The 21,139-nt window shown below is 31.9% G+C and overlaps 3 protein-coding genes and 1 non-coding gene across 6 annotated transcripts in view; 1 reads left to right on the forward strand and 3 right to left on the reverse strand.

Annotated features, from left to right (window-relative positions):
• Positions 1 to 1,309: 1,309 nt before the first annotated feature.
• Amyrel (Amylase related) lies at positions 1,310 to 3,289 on the reverse strand. Its single transcript, XM_014245694.3, has 3 exons — positions 3,023 to 3,289; positions 2,479 to 2,952; positions 1,310 to 2,416 (listed from the first exon to the last, which is right to left on the reverse strand). The coding sequence occupies exons 1-3, from the start codon at positions 3,212 to 3,214 to the stop codon at positions 1,325 to 1,327; spliced, it is 1,758 nt and encodes a 585-aa protein (XP_014101169.3). The 5' UTR covers positions 3,215 to 3,289; the 3' UTR covers positions 1,310 to 1,324.
• A 2,701-nt stretch (positions 3,290 to 5,990) lies between these two features.
• Nach (nach) lies at positions 5,991 to 9,240 on the reverse strand. Its single transcript, XM_070108371.1, has 7 exons — positions 9,090 to 9,240; positions 8,631 to 8,837; positions 7,311 to 7,601; positions 6,785 to 7,233; positions 6,587 to 6,731; positions 6,277 to 6,380; positions 5,991 to 6,212 (listed from the first exon to the last, which is right to left on the reverse strand). The coding sequence occupies exons 1-7, from the start codon at positions 9,227 to 9,229 to the stop codon at positions 6,076 to 6,078; spliced, it is 1,473 nt and encodes a 490-aa protein (XP_069964472.1). The 5' UTR covers positions 9,230 to 9,240; the 3' UTR covers positions 5,991 to 6,075.
• Positions 9,241 to 12,102: 2,862 nt separating this feature from the next.
• Positions 12,103 to 12,175, forward strand: TRNAF-GAA (transfer RNA phenylalanine (anticodon GAA)). The gene has a single exon. It is a non-coding gene; the product is annotated as a tRNA-Phe (tRNA).
• A 1,208-nt stretch (positions 12,176 to 13,383) lies between these two features.
• Picot (putative inorganic phosphate cotransporter protein picot) overlaps positions 13,384 to 21,139 on the reverse strand; it is a 62,009-nt gene continuing 54,253 nt past the window's right edge. For all 3 annotated transcript variants that reach the window (XM_036375344.2, XM_036375343.2, XM_070109181.1), the window contains 6 exons: positions 16,392 to 16,570; positions 16,234 to 16,323; positions 15,645 to 16,118; positions 15,218 to 15,500; positions 14,906 to 15,147; positions 13,384 to 14,775 (listed from right to left, as the gene is read on the reverse strand). In XM_036375344.2, coding sequence (XP_036231237.1) covers positions 14,521 to 14,775; positions 14,906 to 15,147; positions 15,218 to 15,500; positions 15,645 to 16,118; positions 16,234 to 16,323; positions 16,392 to 16,570 — 1,523 coding nt within the window. In that variant the 3' untranslated portion in view covers positions 13,384 to 14,520. The remainder of the gene's footprint in view (positions 14,776 to 14,905; positions 15,148 to 15,217; positions 15,501 to 15,644; positions 16,119 to 16,233; positions 16,324 to 16,391; positions 16,571 to 21,139) is intronic.

A 21,139-nucleotide genomic window follows, 5' to 3' on the forward strand; every position in this document is an offset into this window, starting at 1 on the left:
ATTATAGAGTTGGTAATGAAGAATGTAACAGTAAATACAATATTAAAAAAAAAAAAATTAAAAAGAAGGTATGTAATTAAGAGTAAATATATTTTAAAAATCATTAAAGGAGCATCAAAGCCCTACACTTTATCACCATTGTAATGAAAAATGGTTTATTGAAAGTATTATTATGAAATTATGCAATACTTTATATGTATTTATGGATAACTATTGACGAAGCTGTGCTGAAATTACAACAAAAACAAAAATAAGTCAAATGTATGTTTTTTGAAGCAAATAAAATTTTGTCGTTTTTAAATGAGTAAATAAGTGTTTTAAAATTTTGGTAGTATGATATTTGCTATAATTATGTATATGATTTTATATACCAGAACAATACAAGGAAAAACATTCTTCATTTATGAATAATCAGCAAAATGACGAACAAATCTGGCACTCCTGTATTCAATTATGTCGATAAGCAATTTTTTAAAGAAAAGTCTCTAAACTGCGTTTTCGCTCAGGATTCATAAACTTTCAAACTAAATTATAAACATGATAAGAGCAAACATAAGTCATCTATTAGGGTGGTTAAAAAAGCCGATTATCTTTTTTTACTTGGTACACTGAAAAATAGGTTTTTAGACACCTCTAATAAAGTCACTCCATGTATGAGCTCTTATTTGTAACGGTAAGATCTTTCGCCATTCAGTCTTTTCTTTTCTTCTTATTATCGGATAGAAAAATTCAAATCTCGCTTCCAACTACTAGAAAAAATATTTAATTTCTTAGATATTGTAGGAAGTTTGAAAGATATTAAGGGTTAACATTTGATTATTTTAAGGCGATTTTTTTAATGAATATTAAAACTCAATGAAAAAATCATTACTAAACGGAGAACTCATATTTTTGTAGGAAATTTAGCGCTCTACAAAATGATCTCTTATTAATCTCATATAATCACTTTCTTTTTACGCACCCAACTGTTTATATAAGACCACCAAAATCATTAGCGGTGTATGAAGTAAATGTAGTTTAGTTTCAAAATGAAAAACCGAAGGAAATCGAGAATAAAGTGTTGAAATTTCCAAAGCTCATTTATAGTTCCATCAATCTAGTAAAATCTTTATCGAAGCCAATATACAAACTCGGTAAGTCGTATGTTATTTAAACTGTCTTAGATTCGCCAATTGTTAGCGTATAGCGTAACGAACAAACCATACGCGTGGTTCAAAGAGATTGGCAGTATTTGCGATGCAATCTTGAAGAACTGCTGTTTTGTCTTATGAGAGAGATCTTGAGCAAATAACAAACGCTTCATTACTGGAAACAAGAAATCCCATTATAAATAAACTGACATTCGCCAAATTCCGAAAACATAATCTACTTTATTACGAATACTCGGTTTATACACAATATTCTCTTCCTCCGTAGACAGAGAGTCAATATTTACAAATTTCAAATTCGTTTCCGTAAATACGTTTACGGCTTCACTTAACCTTATAAACGAATACTGATTTTGTAACACATAGTATAAATGACACTCGTTTGAAATTTCCATTAACAGCATTCGAATTATAATTTTTTCCTTGTGCTCTTTTTGCTCTTCTAACTTCGCATTTACGTGTATGGCCAAGACGCCATCGAACTCATCTGCACCCAAAACAATATCGGCATATCCCCAGTCGTCTACAATCACTGTTTTACTCGTACACTTTCCATTCAGCAGCGCACCAGAGATTACATCACAGTAAACACCCGCAGGCAGGCAAGTATGTAAACGCTGCTTCAGATCCCAGTGATTGCCATTGAAGGCGATAAAACCACGTTTGTCGCGACAGAAAGCAATTTGGTTATCGTCGTTGTCCCACCAATTAGACATTTCAGCGCCGCGCACTGCATTCTTAAAGTCCACCATATTATAGATTTGACGCCAACGGTGCTCACAAACCCAACCGTTTGTACAGGCGCCATCTTTGTCAAACTCCGGTGAGAGTATTTGTTCATTTTCATCAGCTGGCGGTGCCTGATCATGATCTCGGAAATCAAAAGAGCTCATCACGCGCATTATGCCGTAGGGGTAAGCTAAAGCGAAAGCGTTGGCCATTTTGTATTGCTTGGCATTTTTATATGTAAGCACATTGCCAGCTTCGCGCTGCTTATCATGATTATCGATAAAGACGAAAGCGTGTTCGGTGGGTAAGAAGCTCCACTCGGTACCCCAGTTACGCAGCCACTTAAGTTGATTATAGCCACGAAATGCGCCACCTATTTCTTCTGAGAAACGAAATTCTGTCACAGCGCCCAGCGGGCTGTACTCATATTTGCTGATCTGTTCGTAACCATAATCGACTACTTCCTGATAGATGAAAGGACGTGCATTGCGCGCAAAACCATGCGCGGTGTTGAGATCAGGCAAACTATCATAAATTAGCTAAAAATAAATTTTTATAAAAATGAGCATGTTGTGAAGTAATATTTTTCAGACAGTACTACCTTTAAATCTTCCGCCGGCATATGCTTGGCGGCATCTACACGAAAACCCGCCACACCTAACTCAATGAGGTGATTTAGAAATCCTAACAGTTGTGCACGCACACGGTCACTACTTTGATCCAAGTCTTTCAGGCGTACCAGTTCGCAATTTTGCACTTGAAAACGATCGTTCCAATCCTGTATATCACAAGTCGAGTGAAAATCATGCGCTGTATATGGCACAGCGGGAAAATGCTTCGCGTTCGGATAGGCAAACGAGCCGCCAGTGCCATACACGACACCATCATACGAGGCAGCCATATGATTGAGCAACACATCAACGTAAATACGCACGCCGACAGCGTTACAACTGCGCACCATATCAGCGAACTCGGTCTCATTGCCAGAACGTGTAATCAATTTGTAGGAGACCGGCTGATAACGCTCCCACCACGGACGACCGGCAATCACTACATTCTCAGCAACGGGCGAGACCTGATTTGGTAAATTCGTGAAATGAATAAAGCAGTAATTGTTTATAGTGTTATTATTAGCATGCGCTCACCTGTACGCCGGCGAAACCGCGTGGGGCTAGAAAGCGCTCGCATTCTCTAGCTATATCCGTCCATTTCCATTCGAAGAGCTGCACAATGGCACTTCGCTCAGCCCACCAGTGTGGCTCGTGTTGTGCCTCGACAGTGGCGATGAGTATTAGCAAGCTCACACTTATATAACCATAAATATTAGTTTTAAGCATTTAGTTAGCGCATTTGTGTTGATCGTTATGCCGAGTGTGTACACACCACTATTCGCACTTTGCGTGCACTTTCGAGCTTTTATACGTTTTTTTTTCGCAACTTACACTTATCATGTGGTTATCAACTGATAACTAACTGCAAGATACGTCGATTTGTATTTTGCAAATGCGTAAGAGAAAAATATTCAGCAAGTCATGTTGCAAAACGAATATGAAGGTACTCAGACTTGATCAATGAATTATTCGCTATCGGCGTTTAACTCGTCAATAGACCGTTGTGCCACGAGTATGAAGTGTAAGGCATGTGTGTTAGCACCTGTTCAATAATTTATGATCTTTCAAAACCCCTTGTTTTTTATATTAAAACTCAGGCCAAACAATCAGTGGTTTTTGCAAAATTTTTATTGCTTCGTAGCGCTTATTTTAGAGGCAGCGGATAGTTCAATTTTTGTTGTGGTTAATGAGTTCTAGATTAATAAATTCTAGTAGTGTTTGTAGATATATATGTTAGTTGTCTGCGCATGTATAATAATGTTTGAGTAACACTTATTTCATAAATAATTTTATTATGACTTGGCGAAATGTTTACACCAGGCAGCACAAGCTTATAGCTTTAACTTCCAGAAATAATGAAACGAGATATAGATGTATGAAATTTTTGCGCAAAACATTTACAGCTGGCAACACTAATCTGGATTCAAAAGCATATTTAAAAAATATAGATATATATAAAAATACAATTTCTATATTATAAACGTAAAGAAGTTTTTGAAATTCCATTAGCTTCAAAGTTTTTTTCCCCAAGAACGCTGTACAAAAGTTCTTCTAAGATAACTGGCCTGTGGCAATATTTTATTTTTACTAGCCTGTTTGATAGCTCTAATCTTCAGGTACTCTAGAATATTTATGAAGATAAGGGTTAAAATCAGCTATAATTACATACTAACTGGATATACTCCTATGGATTAGATTATTCCCAAATATTGCAAATTTTTGAGAGAAAATCAAATTATAGAGCAATAAGGTCGATCGGCAACCTCGTGTTCATTGCAAAGGTTCGAACCAGTGTCGCAACTAGCTACAATTATAATTATACTGGGTTAGATTAGTTCCATAAATCGCATATTTTTAGGGAAAATTAAATTGGAGAGCAATAAAAAGGGTTGAAAATCTCGTTTTCATTGTAAATGATCGCATTGTAGAAAAATGAAGACACCATTCGTTGTTCAGTTTTTTAGTTGAAAAATACTTGACTAATGGGCAATCTCTGTATGTTATAAAAATGAAACTCCTGCGTTCTAATTACATCATTGCTGTCGTACTCTCTTCGTACTTCTCGCACAGATGTCCGCTGTTAACGATACGAGTAATGAGTACCAAGGTTTGCTAGCGAAATACGTATGAAGTAGCAAATTTCCAAATCCACAAAACGCTAAACATATATTTTTTCAAGCAGTTGGAAGCGATATATGAATCTTTTTCTTTTTGATAATAAAAAAAAGAACTGTAAGACGGAGAAGGTTCTCCCGTTATCAATAAAAGCTCATACTTGAAGATACTTTCTTAATGCTGTTTATTAACCAATTTTTCAGAGTACCAAGTGAAGCGTTTTTTTTTTTTGACACACTCTAATACACTACTTGAGAGAAAAACTTTGTTATCAGTATTAGAGTATTCAAACAATCGTAGATCGAAGACTATACATTCTGTACAATTGCAATTGCATTTGCGAGCCTGTGCAGGTGTTTTAAAGGTCCGTAGATTGAACTAAAGCCTCTATAACTCTTTGGTTTTTCACTGAAGCCAGATTTAGATGTTGGAGGAAGGGTCTTTTTCAAAATGCTCCCTACTAATTAAAGGTTAAGACTCTGTATGGCTTAATAAATTTTAACTACTTTCATAGAAGATGGAAGTTCTTTTGAGTTTTGCGATTGATCATTTATGTAAGTGTCTTAATGTATATTGTAATGATTTTGAGATATTTCTTTATCTATGTACACTTTTTAAACGGTACTTGCCGAAATAACTGCACATTTTTACTCGTATTAGGGGAAAGTCGTTGCTACAATTTTCACAGTTTAAAAATTACTCATCATTGAATCTCTTGCATGCGTATTAAATTGAGCCGCAGTGACGTGAGTAGACAATTTTCGGTATACAATAATAATTCTTAATCGTAAAGCTCCGTTTACGTAGATTCTACTAACACGCGCTCAAAAGTTCTCATGCTAACACTCGTTCTTTTATAGAAATTATTTGGTATGTTTTAAGGTTAGATTGTGTCAAGAGATATTTAGGATGAGATGTTCTATAGTGATTCTAATCTTAGAATTGTTAATGATTTTAAGCTACCGAGAGTATACTTATTTTATGAAATATTTTTGACGTATCGAGCTACAATTAGTACATGTATTTTGTTTTTTTAATTTCTTATATTTTAACATAGTGTAAAGTAATATCATGGGTATAATAATGTGAAAAATTTGTCCGAAATTATTTTTGTTAAAAATTTGGTCATTAGCGAAATAAAGGAATACTTTTGCCTCACAACATATCTGAGCCTGTGAAACTAACTTCACTAACTAACTTCAGTTGTTGGAAATCGTGATTTTGAGTAGCGATTCTTTGTATTACTACATATGCAGTATTGATACCTTATCGACTCTACTGTGCGCTTGAATCCGCTAGAGAAGCATACTTTACAAACAGTCCATATATGTATTCTAGTAGTATATTTTTTAAATAAAAACTTATAGTTTTCTTTTTTTCAATCGGTTCTTACTTTAATATTTAAACAATTTTTAATTAAGAAGTATATTTTGTTTCGTGCATAATTCAAGCTTTGTTGAAATGTAGCCACTCTAACGCCGAAGTTTCTCACGTGCTTTAACCTCTTGCAAATAATACTTTCTCAACACAACTGTTAGATAGTAGATAATTTCTACAATCGAAACCATACTGATACCAACAAAGAGACTGAAAGCGCTGCCCAAGTTAGCTAAGAAATAATATACATACATACATTATTGGCATTGGCTAAAACTATTTGGGTATATACTTACAAACTAGAGTCACCATATTTGATAGTAGATCACGGCGTACACGTAAATATACTTGATTGTTAAAGTATATATGAATGACGGAATGATTATCTTGTACACCGTTACTGCAAATGTAAAACGTAAACGTAGATCGTGTTAGTAAAATTTTTTTTGTAGTTTCTTTGTCGATTAAGGAAGTTAATTAAATTGAAAGTTTTTTTTACCTATACTTTTTTTTTTTTATAGATTCATACTATACACATATACTATATATTATTAATACATATGTATATGAAGTATATAGCGATAAAAGGCAACTCTATCAACTTACTAAAACTCATCCACAGTCGGTATATCAATCTGCAATTCGGCACTCGTCAAATCCACGAAAAACTCAACTGATTCGCACGGATTCCGGCAAAAACATTGATCTTTCCGATAACGTCCCACTATTCTGGCTATAAAGAGTAGAATACCTATGAATTAATATAAAAATGATTACTCTCCTTATGCTTTACTGAAAACCTACTGAAATTCGCCAGTAGACAGGGTATATCCTTAATGGAGCAGACGCGCTCCTGGGTCTCATTCGTGTAAAAGAAATACGTTATGCAACCGCATAATTTGAGCGTAGTTTGCACACGACATTCAAGAATACAATTAGTACCCACATGTCTCTTGAAATGCTTGAGTGGAAATTCATGCGGCAGCACACATTGGCGCTGGTCTATCGACAGCGCTTTAACCGCGGGCGAGCAGTACGTCTCAATGGGTTGTATACTAAGGAAAGTCTCCTGCTTAAGTGGTGTAAATTTGGTGATAGAGTGCGCACTGGGGAAAGCATCATTCTCCGAGAGTAATACTTTAAAACCATCCGAGTAGAGACCCAACTCGCCATAATCCGCGTCATTGTAATACAGTATCAGTGAGAGACCATCGAAGAGACCTCCGCGTGCAGTCTTCCCAGTGTAGTTCAAACTGATAATAGATAAAATAATTAAACTGAACACACAAGAGCAAGAAAGCGGTAACAATAATTTTATAGCATTTCTCACCCCGGCTGATTGAGGTTGAAGGAACAGCAGTAGCCGTAATATGTGCGCGACACTTCTATAAGTTTCCTGCAATCCATAATTCGCCACATAAAACGGCAGCGAAAAAATATATCTGAACAATTCCACTGTAGATTTTGCATGAATGTCAATGTGCTTATATTATTAATATCGATCAGATTCTGTAGCAATTCAATATTTTCCGTGCTGTAAGTATAGTCATCGGTGATAAAGCCGAAATATGTTGCCAAAGTTGCCATTATCTGGCTTGTATTTGTATCGGTTGGAAGCTTGCTGCGGAAAAAGTAGCAGATATTTTATTTCCATAAGAAAAATATGTGAATTACTATTTTAAAGTTGGGTTATATGTAGTGTGCATATTTTCAGAAATTCTCATATACGATTTATATAATTGGTCTACAAGTAGTAAAAGGAAATACAATTTTTGCATTAAACTGAAGGTTTATTAGACATAGTTGTTAAGAACATCTTAAACGTAATCTCACAAAGACATTCTCATAGAAACACTCCTCTTAATTGGCAAAAAGCTGAGACAGTCGATTTGCGCAGAGTTCTTTTGAGGCGGTTTTTCGGAAAATTATTCGCTTTAGACAGGAATAAGTAGTGATGATGTCAGGTTTAGACCATAATTTGGATGCATATAAACCTCGCCTTCAAGCTTCCGGAACTTTTATCGAGTCATTATTTAAGTGTGCGGCTTAGTATTGGTCTGATGGTACGTTTGCTTACTTCAGACGTTCCAATTGTAGACCGCATGTATCCGATATTAGAATTTTGCAGAATGGGAGTACCGCAAAATAGATGGTTCTCTGTCAATTCCACCAAACACATAACATAAAATTCTTAACCGTCAATCCTGGCTTGGCCATCGTTTGTGACGGCCTTGGCTAAGTTTTTTTGCGAATTAGCACCGATTCGCAGATGGAAACTGAGTCCAAAAGTCAGCCACGCTTAAAACGTCTGATAAACTGTTTTGGCCACATATGTATGTATATACATATAGCATGTAATATATATATATAACTATAGTATCTCGTTTGAACTTATACTACGCTTACAAAACCCATCTATATGAAAAATAATGTACTCCTATTTAATATAATATAATATTATACTTGTAGCACCCTTAATTTGAGTCAGATGACATTAAGGCTTATCCATAATAGAACGTTTACATAGTGTTAGAGAAATATTTTTTTTAAACATACATATTAATTGTTTCCACTATAAAGAAGTGGATGATTATACAAAGTTTAGTAATGAAATTAAGAGAAATTAGTTCTTGCTCTTCATAATACTCACAGCGTTGCTATGTAACTTTTTGCCTTTTGTATGTTGTAGAGTGTCTCCGTACATATAGTTATGGCGGGAAAAATAAGACTATCAACCGGGGCATGATCATTTTCAATATTCATACGGATGGGATTGCTGCGGTAACTTACATAAAATGTATAGACCATTAATATTGCACAGATAAACATAATCAGCGTAATGAGCATCCAGATGAAACTGCGAAGAGAGTTTCAATAAATTTATGATTTTGGTTTAAGTCAATAATTTTTTATTTGTTTTTTTTTTTTTTAAGAAAGTGACGATGACAAAATGGGTAAATGTATTAAGAGATGTGTATATAATATAGTAAAATAAAATTGTTGAAGAAATCTTTACGGCGCCTTCACCGTACTTAATGAGGGCGCTTAAAATGTGAGCAATCAAAAATATATCATATAATAACTTAAACATCACATGATGCATACATACCGCACGAATTTGCTTGTATCTCTGTCTTGTGTATACTTCAAGCCATGTATACTACTTGAGGCACAAAATGCGAACCAAGTCCTCTTGAGTGCTGCATAAAGTGCTGATGACTCTCTCTTCTTTATTTTGACCTGAGTCATTTTGCTTCAAAAAAAAAACAAAAAAATAACAATAACATTTGCGTTAAATGTTATAATTAATGAAGTAATAGTAATTATATATGAAGTAATGCTAATTTATGTTGCAATACCTAACATATAATACACGTATGTCTTGTATGTCAAGTTGCTTTAGCTGGCTAGATAAATGAGTAGTGTTAGTTAGATTTCATTCATACATACATACCTATGTACATAATAACCGTCAAGTGACTTACAATCGAGAGAAATATATTATTGATTGGCAAATTAATTAGTTACTAAAAGTTTTAAGCAAAAGTTTAGACAAGGATATGCTCTCAAAGAAATTACAGGTATATATTTTCAAAAATCATGCTGTAGCAGGTATATAGATTAGAATAACAAAAAGTTTTGAAATTACAATCGGCGACATGTTGTCATAAATTGCTACAAAATAGTAGTCAAGAAAGTTGCCATTACTTTGACTGTGACACGGTGAGATACTCATAAATTGCTAGCAAATATTATGCAAGAACTTTACCATTACATGATTACGACTGTCATTAAATTTGACTTTGGCAGATACTGATAAATTGCTACAAAATAGTAGTCAGGGTAGTTATCATCACTTTGACTATGACTATATTCAATTTGATATAGTGTGAGACTCACTTTATGCTTATGTAACATATATGAAAGGGTTACAAGAAATCTTTCTATTAAATCTTGGCGCTAAAAAACCTTACCGTACCGCTTGGTAAAAATTTCATACCAGAGCTTATTTCTGAATACATTTATGTACAGTAATGTGCAATAAAAAATAACCAATAGTAATAAAATCAATAAATTATTTAAAATTCGGCTTATGCTACGGCATTTATATTATATTATATTCAAGGTTCCCCAGTTTTTGTTTTTACTTCTGTTGAATTGTTCAACAATATGCTTTTACTTTGCTGGTGTATAATAATATGTAATGAATTCTTAAACTAAGTTTAACGTTAAAAGATTTTTTTGAGATTTAAGTCGATTTAGCTCTGTCCGACGTCTGTTCGTCAGTCTGTCTGTATTTACGCGCACCAGTCCCGCTCTTCTTGAGGTATCAATCTGAAATTTTGCACACGTCCTTTTCGCCACAAGAAGCTGCTCATTTGTTGAAATCGTCGATATCGGTTTACTATAGCATATAGCTGCCATACAAACTGACTCATCAAAATAATTATTTTTTATTTGAGAAGATATCTTAACGAAATTTGGCATGGATTATAAGCCAAAGCATCGGTATCATCTTCGATTAAATTGTTCAGATCGGATGACGATGGCATATAGCTACCATACAAATTGAACAACCAAAGTTAAGTTCTTGTATGGAATCTTATGTCGTAAATAGTTTTAACTAAAAAAAAAACTATAATATAAATATTGCTGTCTTAAAGAGATAAATTATTGTAAAAGTTAAAGATAGTTAGTTCAAGATATTAATATGTATTTTATATTGCATATTTAAATTAAATAGTTAGTTAAATATATTAATATGTATTTTATATTGCATATTTAATTATTTCACAAATTTTTACTAAAAATAATTGTTATTTTAATTTTTTCTCTCATTTTATATCTTATTTATTATTTATATATCATATATGCTAATTCAACGATTTAATTCCTCTTAATAAATTTTGCATATCACTGGCTTTATTAACATTTGATTTTAATACATTTGTTATATTACCATATTTTTAATGTAATTTTCTGTTTTTAATACTTTTTATCACAAGCTTAAACAATCTAAATATACAGAAAGATTCACTGATTTTCTTGTTGATAATGATTAAATTTTTTATTAATTAAATTACATTTTATTGTTTTCTACTCCATTTTATTTATTTTTATTAATTTTTTTAAAATAAATTTAGTTACCTTTTTTTGACTTAATTTAATTTAATTTTACTATTTTATTTTATTTTTTTTTTATTTTTTATTTTATTTTTGTTTTTATTTCCTTTTATATTGGATTTTTTTATTTAATTTATTTTAATTTAGTTTAATTAAATTTTATTTTATTTTATTTTTTATATTATTCATTCAATATAATTTATTTAATTTTGTTTTACTATTTTATTTTATTTTTTATTTTATTCATTCAATTAAATTTATTTGAATTTAAATAAATTAATCTAAATTTTATTTTATTTTACTTAATTTAATTTTTTTATATTTTGAAATTTTATTTCTTAATTAATTAATTTTTTTTTATTACTTAATTTTTTTAAATTAATATTCTTATTGTACTTTATGCTTTTTTATATTATTTTATTTTACTAAATATTTGTTAAATTCTTGCTTTCATATATTGTCACTTTTTGTGTGTTGTTATTATATAGGTATATGTTTCCTTTCTAGCCAACGAACAAGCAACGAATGTGCTGCCAATTAGCCGCTAAATCAATCTAACGAATCTCTTTAGCGGACAAAACATTCAATTAAAACGATTTGCATTCAATTAAAATCGCATCAATTGCCTAAATAACATATATTTTCAAGACGATAAGAATGAGGGCGCGCCGGAACATTTTTACTCCACTAATTAATTATATCTGCGATACATTGGTATGCTTTTAGGCACTCTTACTGCTATAAGTGCCGTTACAAATAAAAAAAAAGTCAAATCTTTCGACTACAAAGCCATGTATATACACATATACATGCATATATATTATATATAGCAATACAAAGCTTTTATATTTTGTATTGTCCGTGCTTTCAATAGCTTTTCTGAATACATACTTAGCTAAGTTCTCAACCACAAGCACACAGTTTAATGCAGCGCTAATGTCACCTTCGTTGCGTGCGTCGCTCTTACTTAATCGACATTCAACTCAATTTAAATATCTGCCGAAATAGCTCAGTTGGGAGAGCGTTAGACTGAAGATCTAAAGGTCCCCGGTTCAATCCCGGGTTTCGGCAGTCAAATATAATTTTTTAATTATTTCCCAAACTAATTTAAAATAATTTCTTAGTAGAGAAGTGGGAAAAGTAGAACAACATAAACATAATACGTGACTTGTTTATTTAAATAAACTTGGTCAGCAACAAAAAGTGTCTGGTTTACTTGCGTTCGTTTGCTGACGTTTGCATTGCCACACGAGTATACAACGAAAATATATGAAAAAGAAAAAAAATATCAGTCTCTTAGCGACTAATCCGTGCTACATACCATAACTAATTTGTTTTACGTAAGGTGTTTTGTATAATTCAATATGACGCTGAAGTTCAGCTGACAACGGCAAATTCACCGAAGTTTCTACGAACATTGTCACGTGCATATGTATGTGTGTACTTAGGTAAATAAATCTTTACGAACGAGTAAAACATTAATTGGAGTACTTGCTTTGTGATCACGAGTGGCAGGACGGATGTTTTAAATAAATTAAATTACTGTCGTATAAATAAATAGAAAAAAACAAAAAAATGCAAAGTAATCAATTAAGGAAATGATTGAGAAGCGTCCGTCTCTGCCGTTGCGGTCTGTCAACCCAGTTCATTGAACTTCCCTTCGAAATTGAATTGAAACCTTGATAAATAAATCACAAAATTGTGGTTATAAATAATAAGTTCGACCTTCGTAGCTAACAGTGCCATATAAACGCCACAGACAAGCCTCCAGCACGTGGCTTTTAATTGCAAATATATATATACTACATTATCTTGCACATATAGAAATATAAATACTTTTTACGTAGATAGTAGTTCTTACGGTAATCATGACAAAATGAAACTGTATTTAGAAATGCCATAGAATATCATTTAACTAAAACATTCCGAGAATATCTTTTCGCTTAACGCAGGCTAGGATCGCAAATCTGAAACTTTATCTCTCTTTATCGCTCTCTCTCTCTCTCTCTCTCTCTCTCTCTCAAAGAGAACGCTCCAAATGAAGTTCTTGTATGAATAACTTTTTCATTTGAAAAGGAATTTTCACAAAATTTGGCACAGTCTAAGACAATTCTATAATCTCCGAAGAAATTGCAGTTCGCACCACTATAGCGTATAGCTGCCATACAAACTAAACGTTTAAAATCAAGATAAGTATATTGTTATACCTTTTCATGTACCTTTTTTTCTTTTTCCTTCCCAAAACATGTTTTATACTCAAAAATCAAATGAAAAACAACTTGTTTGGTTTTTTAAACTCTCTTCGAGTCATTTTTGTTTTTTAATTTATTTTATTTTGAAGTAAATTTCTTACTCTTTACTACATATTCTCGTAGTTCAAAATCATTTTTGGAAATTATAGTATGTCTTGAATAGTAATATTGTAGCAAATGGAAATATTTTTTTAGCATTTCGTCTTACAAATTAGATTGTCACTTATACTGTTTATTGGCTTGTTTCGTTTTGTCCGTTTATCTTTTACTTTGCCACACTTCTTCATGCACCGACTTTATAACAAATGTATAAAATAATTAATTTTAGTAGTATTTTAAAGATGTATGTGTGTTTATATACTATTGTACAAGTATATGTATTAGTATAACAATTCTAGGCAAAAAGTTGCTTTAAGACATTTTTTGTGTTAAAAGCATTGTACGGTTTTACTTTTACTACTTTTCTTAAACAAAAAATAATATTTTTTATAAAATCAATTCACAATAACATTAAAAAGCGCTAACAGTGCGTACATTCATACATGTGTGTGTGTGTGTATATATAAATTAAAAGTTTCTTTCAGACATTATACTTTAAACTTAACTTTAAATAAATTATTGTAACAATTTACGGACCAAGTCCATAAAAACTTTACACTTGCATTTTTCAAAAGCAAAAAATTTAAGAAAATCACTTAGTTGGCACCATTGGCGTATTATATACTTAAGATGCGTTGCATAGTTTTAGCGGCAACTGTCTTTTATCATTCACATTTTCATTTATACTCGGCTGAGAGCTGAGAGAGAAAAAGTGTCCGTTAGTTTTAATGCTGACTCTTGTTATAAAAATTTATTTATTATTTTGCACGCTGTGTACCGTTATCACACTACTTTTTTCTTTTCTTACTTACGGTACACTTTATGTATTTTATTTTAATTTTCTAAGGCACACACATTTCTCTCGCACATAAATTCACTATGCCTTATTAATTACTAAACATAATAAAAAATACGCTGCTTAAATTACTAACTGTCTGTCTGTTTGTTGTCTAACTAGCACTAGCATCGAATCCACAGCTTCGAATAACTTAAAATCATATATGTATATATACTAGATCGGCGCTCAGTTGTTGCTGTCTCGCCTTAGACGTGTGTTCTACGCACTTAGTGTCCGGTTTCGTTGACATTCCCCGTCATCAAGGTCAGACCATTATCAACGCCGGTTATAAAACGTGGACTCGCGCCATTCGACGTCAGTGTGGTTGTACCAGGAGTAATGGCGGATGGTTCCTTCACGTCATTGGCTGGGTTGTCCCACCATTGACGTTCACCCGAACCGAAGATATTATAGAAGGTAGCGCAGAAGATATACACGAAAGCGGCGATGAAGAAAACGATCTGCCATTGACCTATAGTAGGCTGGAGAGAGAGATAGAAAGAGAGATATTGTTTAAATATTATATTTGAGGATGAACTTAAATATTCAAAGGCATAAGATCGTGCATAAGCGTGCTCAAAACGCAGCTTAGCTGCTCATACATTTACACACCTTATTGTTGATTAAGTTTCCGGCGGCAATGGGCGCCAATAGACCCGCCAAGTTCGCCGAACAATTTGTAATGGCCATCAGGAAACCGGCATAACGTGGCGACAGATCCAAGTGATTGATTTTGAAGCCGGAGTAGATACCACCGTTGAGACCTACACCCACCGTGAGTATGGCAAGTGTTAAGGCACGATCACAGCCTGTGTACGATGCGGCAATTAGAGCCAAACCCGGACCATATTGACCTATAGTGTGAATGAGTATACAAATAATTAGTATAAATTAATTTATTTTGCTTTTCTGCTCCTTACTTACCAATACTGTTGATAATTTTTCGAGTTGATGTGTGAGTGAAACGATTTGATGAAATCATCCAATCGGCAATTACCGAAATGAACATTGAGAAGAGCCACATAGCCAAATAGGGTAGGGATGAGAGTAAGCCGTTGGCTTTCAGTGAGAAGCGCAACACTTGCTTCATGTAGGTGGGCAATTCAGTCATCAGTGTCTCGTAACCATAGTTGTGACCCATATGGGCAAGCAAAATAGCGTAGAAGGGCAGGCACTTCAAGATGGACTTGAAGGGAATTGCTGGAACCTATCAGGAATGAAGAAAATCACACAAATTTGATTAATATATATTCGTAGACATACTTCAAATTATTGTAGTTATATTACAGGTCAGCTTTAGCGTATCACTAACTGTTTCGTACACATGCTGTATATAAGCACCGACACCTACCTTTTGATCACCAGTACCCCAGAGACTAGTATTAATGTATTTCTTCTCGCGTTCATCGATGTGTGGATGCGATGAAGGATCCTCATAGACGAGCCATAGGAAAGCAATCGACCAAATTGTACCAACAGCGCCGAAAACATAGAAAATCGATGGCCAACCGCCAGAGAAACCATACTCGGCCAACAAACCGGACAAAGGCATAGATATGATTGTACCGAATTGTGCGCCCGCATAAACCGCCGCACCCATACGTGAGCGCTCATTGGGTGGTATCCATTTGGCGAGCAGCGCGTGTGTACATGGCACAATTGGACCTTCGCCGAGACCCTGAATGAAGCGTACAGCACACAGACCATAGACGCCACCTTCGTAAGCGGCAACTGGCACGAGGAAGGCGAATACGGAATTGACAAGCATACCCCAGCCAAGGAAATTCATGGCGCCATATTTTTTCGCCAAAATACCGAAGGGAATCTAAAGCAGAAAGAGTGCGAAGAAAGTGATTATTATGGGATTAGTGATATACTGAAAAAATTGCCTTTTTGCAATGTACTAATTATTAGTTTTGATTTTATTATTGGCTACTCACTTGGGTCAGCACATAACCGTAGAAGAATGAAGATAATATGTAGCCCTGTAAACTAGAGCTCCATACGAAGTCGCCGTCTTGACCATTTTCCTAAAAAAGTAAGTGAAGTTATAAATATCGAGTGCTTGAACAGTTTCTATAGGTGCTGATTTACTTACCACAGCCGTTAGATTTTGATTCGGACACTCATCGTCAAATTTATCGTCTTGATCAACGCTGATGGCAGTGTGATTTACCATCGCCACAATGGCTACGGACATATTCGTACGCATCACATAAGCATTGGCCATGCCCAGAAAGAGCATGAAAGTGACAAAATATCTTGTTGAGAAACATCCTGAAAAGAGTAAAAGAGATATTAAGGGTTAAGTATATTAAAAATGAAGGCTTACATATTTTCTTGAACGGTTAATTATAGAATATAAATTAAGTAATAAGAACTCTTAACTATTTATACTTTTTATTGAAAAACTTTAACTTTTTTATTTTATTTTATTTATTTATTTGAGTTTTGTATTGATTTGAGTGCAATATATTGGAAATTTTGTAGAAAGTGTACTAAAAATACTAAACGTGTACTTAAAGTATTAAAAGTGTACTAAAAATACTAAAATTGTGCTAAAACTAGAAAAGTGTTGTGAAAATATTAAAAAATGTTCTAAATATTTTAAATACAGATCTGAAAAATTGAAAAAATCATATATTTTAAATTAGTAAACGACAACTGTAGTAATTGAATATTTCTTTTTAGTACATCTTAAATACACCATTACTTCTCCAATACTATTCTTATATTATCCGCCACCATACGCTAATTAGTTATTTGATTTACATTTGTAGCTAAAAATTTCTGCTGACAAGTCATTCAATTAGCGAAGGCGTCATACGCCGTTAGTACTCTGTTTCGTAGCTGAAGCACTAAAAGCTCGTGACTACGAAGTAAGTGAGTTGTGTAACACAGTTTTACCGTTGGTGAAAAGAATTTAAGCGGTGGCATTGCGGAGATGCCACGTGAATGCCTTGAGATATGAGTGATTCGTAAGATAATATTTGTTTTTGTAAAAGCTTGTATATTTTTTAAGGTTTTCTACGATAAAATGTAAATTTAATTTGGTGTGAAAAAAGTAAATAATTATGGCACTGCTTGACGGCATTCGCTATATATGCGTCCGCTTGTAGACACTTTGAGCTTATATCTGCTGGCAATTAAGATTTCCGGCTATTGATCACTGCCTTGCACCAGCGTCACAGATCTTAATCAATACAAATGTTTTTACGCCAGAAATTAAAAAAAAATTCTTTTTCAGCTGCGCGTTTAGCAGATTTGCGAAATGATTTCTACAAAATGTTGAGTTTAACTAAGTGAAATATATGTCTGTATATATTTAGATGCTTATGTATATAACTATATATGTAGCTGCGCTTGTTTGAGCGCACATTGACAGGCTATTAAAGAGTTTTTGAAAATATACCAAAGAAATGTACTTTTTTTTTGGTTTTTGCACCAATTTGGCATGTTAAGCAAGTTCTAGGTAAGATCATTTTTGGCAATGGTTTATATTTTGCCAGCGGCGAAATTAATATTTCAACAGAAACAGCTGCACGCGCTACTAAAAATGTTAAACATCTAAAGTAATTTTTTAAGTTCAATAAATGTTGAAAGTTAGTTTGGCTTTATATAAAAAGCTCTAAAAGCTTTAAATCATCTTACTTTGAAAGCTCTTAGATTCTTCATATGAATATGTTTTGTAAATTTAAATCCGATTTAAAGTTCCGTAATAGTAATTTGATTGTAACAAGCTTTAAAGCTTTCAATAAAATTAAATTTGCATTCGAAACTTTTGGCTAATTAAGTAATTAATATGCATAAAAATGTTATAAGTATGAAAGCTACAAGGAACAAGCTTTTAAGCTTTTTGTTTTATGTGATCGCATTTCGAAATTTGCGTACAAATCAATGTAACTATTTAGAGGACATTATAAAATCAGCGAACCTTGAAGCTTTCATATAAAATGTAAGCAATCTGTGCTTACACGAAGTTTAAGATTTAAATATACATATGTATGTACATATATATGTCAACCTTAAGTCAGAAATAATGATAGTTTCGCTGGAATTAGCCTTAAGCTTTAACTCCTTCAAACAGTAGTGATCTTATCAATTCTGTTTAGCGGAATCGAGCTGTTAAAAATATGCTTTATACTACGCTTTCACATAAATATAAACATTTTTTATTGCAAAGACTTTGGTATACATGAAAACTTTTAATTGGCGGTAAATATAAGCATTTTAAGCCTTAAAGCTCCCAGGGATGAAAGCTTCATAAGCTTGTAATGATGAGATTAATATTGTAAACTTAGTTTCAGATAACACAGCAGTCAAAGTATCGTATTGTAAAAGTTGAGCTTTTGAGCTTTTGAGCTAAGTTAACTCTTTATACCTAAAAATTTGTATAATTTACAATCAAAGCTAACAATCCATTACTAATTAATTTTAATGAATTAGTTATATAACAACTCATTATTAAATTAAAAAATTATTACTTAGATTTTTCTAAATAAAGCATGCAAATCGGCGGTAATAAATAGTTATAACTTCCGTGAATTCAGTTAAAATCTAGACAGGATTCTCTCTGTATATCTGAAAGCTGCTACATTTGAAAAAAAGCAATATAATGCTAAAAATCAGTTTTGGCTAGTCTTCGAAAAAAAACTTAACTTTATGTCACGTTATCAGCAAATATTATATTTTTCTGATACACATATCCTATGAAATCTAGATATGTATACGCTAAATCGATGGACAGACAGCACTTGAATTTTATCGGTAAAACAATTGGCTTGATTGCATTAAGCGCTTCATTAATAATAATAAACAAGAAATAAATGCAAAAATTCAACTATCAGCGAAAGTATGGCGAAAAACAATATCACAATCAACAATAAAAACGAAAGCGACAATGACAGCTTACTAAGTGATTACTTAATTTCCTCTACGGAATATGGGTGTTAATGGTAAAATATTTAAGCGCACACTTATGTATATATATATATATATATGTATATATAAGTTAGCATATAAGTGTATATATGCATATATAAGTGTGACACAAAAAATGCTTGGTTAAGCTTTTAGTGTCTGTCAATTTCCGCAGACGTCAGCGTGATAGTCGAGCACACGTGCATGACGGCACCAATGGAAAGCAACAAGCGAGCGTCCCACAGCTTATCTACGCGGCGAATAATGAGTGAAAATTCTTGGCATAATAACCAAAAAAAAAGAAAAAAAAAAACTGAGTAGAATCAAAGAAAAGATTATGTAGTCCGAGGGTAGGTACTTATGTATGGTAAATGCTTGTGTTTCTATATGTCGGCTGTATACTCCTTTGCGTATATACATTTGTATGTGTGAGTTTATGGAAGTATATATATATACTACATATTTTTGTGCAATATAATTTATTATTGAAGTGGTGTTTAAGGCATTCTAGAACACTGGAGAATCGGAGTTCGTTACGTTTGTACATATACACTTGCATTTAATTGTAAAAAATACTAAAAAAAAAGAATATATTTATAAAAATATGAAGGTATAGCAACAGCAACAACATGACAAAAATTCAAAAAAAAAACTTAATTTAATGTAGTTTTATGATAAAATAAAAAAATAAAATTAGAACCAAATAAAGTAAAATAAAATAGAATATAAACAATAAAATAAAAGCATATAAAAAAATAAAAATTTAATTAAATAAAATTAGAGTAAAGTAAAACAAATTAAAATAAAATCAAATAAAATGATAAAATAATATTATAAAATAAAATAAAATAAAATAAAATAAAATTTAATTAAATAAAAATAAATAAATAAAATAAATAACGCAAAATAAAATAAAACAAAATTATGTGATAAAATAAATTAAAAAAAAAATTATATAATATAATACAATAAAAAAAAAATAAAATAATAAATAATAAAAAAAAAAAATAAATAGCGCAACATAAATCGGTAGAATAATAAAAAATAATTACTTGATTTTAAGTATGCCATTTAATAAATTCCCCTACAGATATTATTTTCAGTAAAAGTTTTAAAAATGTCATATTAGAATATATTAATTTAGATTAATAAAAAAAAAATTATTTTTAAAACACATATAATGTAATTAAAGCATATATTTTTAGTTAAACTAAGCACACGCATTTAGAAAAATATTTAAAAAATGTGTTTTCTGACATTACTATTTAATTATATTGAATTTTAAATTAAAATTGTTAGCTTATGAAAATTTTTAGTTTTTTCATAACAAATTATATTTTATCATTTTCCATTTCATTTTTCATTGAAATTTTTTGAAAAATAAAATTGATATATTAAAAGAATGTTTAATAATATACCCTTAACAGTTTGCGAAAAAAATTTAATAAATATATAATAAAAAACTGAAAATAAATATTGATAATTAAAAAAAATTTAAAAACTTTTACTTTAATAAATAACTTTTAATAAATATAAAAATTGTTTGATAGTTTTTAAAATAAAATAAAAATTCAAATCAAAATTCAATATCAATTTTATACGAATTTTCGAAAACAGAAAAATTTAAAACATATATTTTATTTTAATGTTTGGCATAACAGTTATTTGAACGCACGCTTTTTAACTAAGCTTAAAACTGCTTAAATAAGAAAAACTAAACTTTAAGTAGGCTTCAAATTCATGCATGCATTATACAAAAATTAAGAACAAAATATATAAATAACTTTTTTTGTAAATATTTTGTATAACTGTATGTAAATGAACACAAAGTTTTAAATAGAAATTCAAGCAGTTTTAAATAGATAAGTAACTGCAAAATTTAAATAAATAATTTTTCATTATTTTATTAAAAATAATTAGGCAGCT

Source organism: Bactrocera oleae, chromosome 4 (genome assembly GCF_042242935.1).
Source record: "Bactrocera oleae isolate idBacOlea1 chromosome 4, idBacOlea1, whole genome shotgun sequence".
NCBI classification, from domain to species: Eukaryota; Metazoa; Arthropoda; class Insecta; order Diptera; family Tephritidae; genus Bactrocera; species Bactrocera oleae.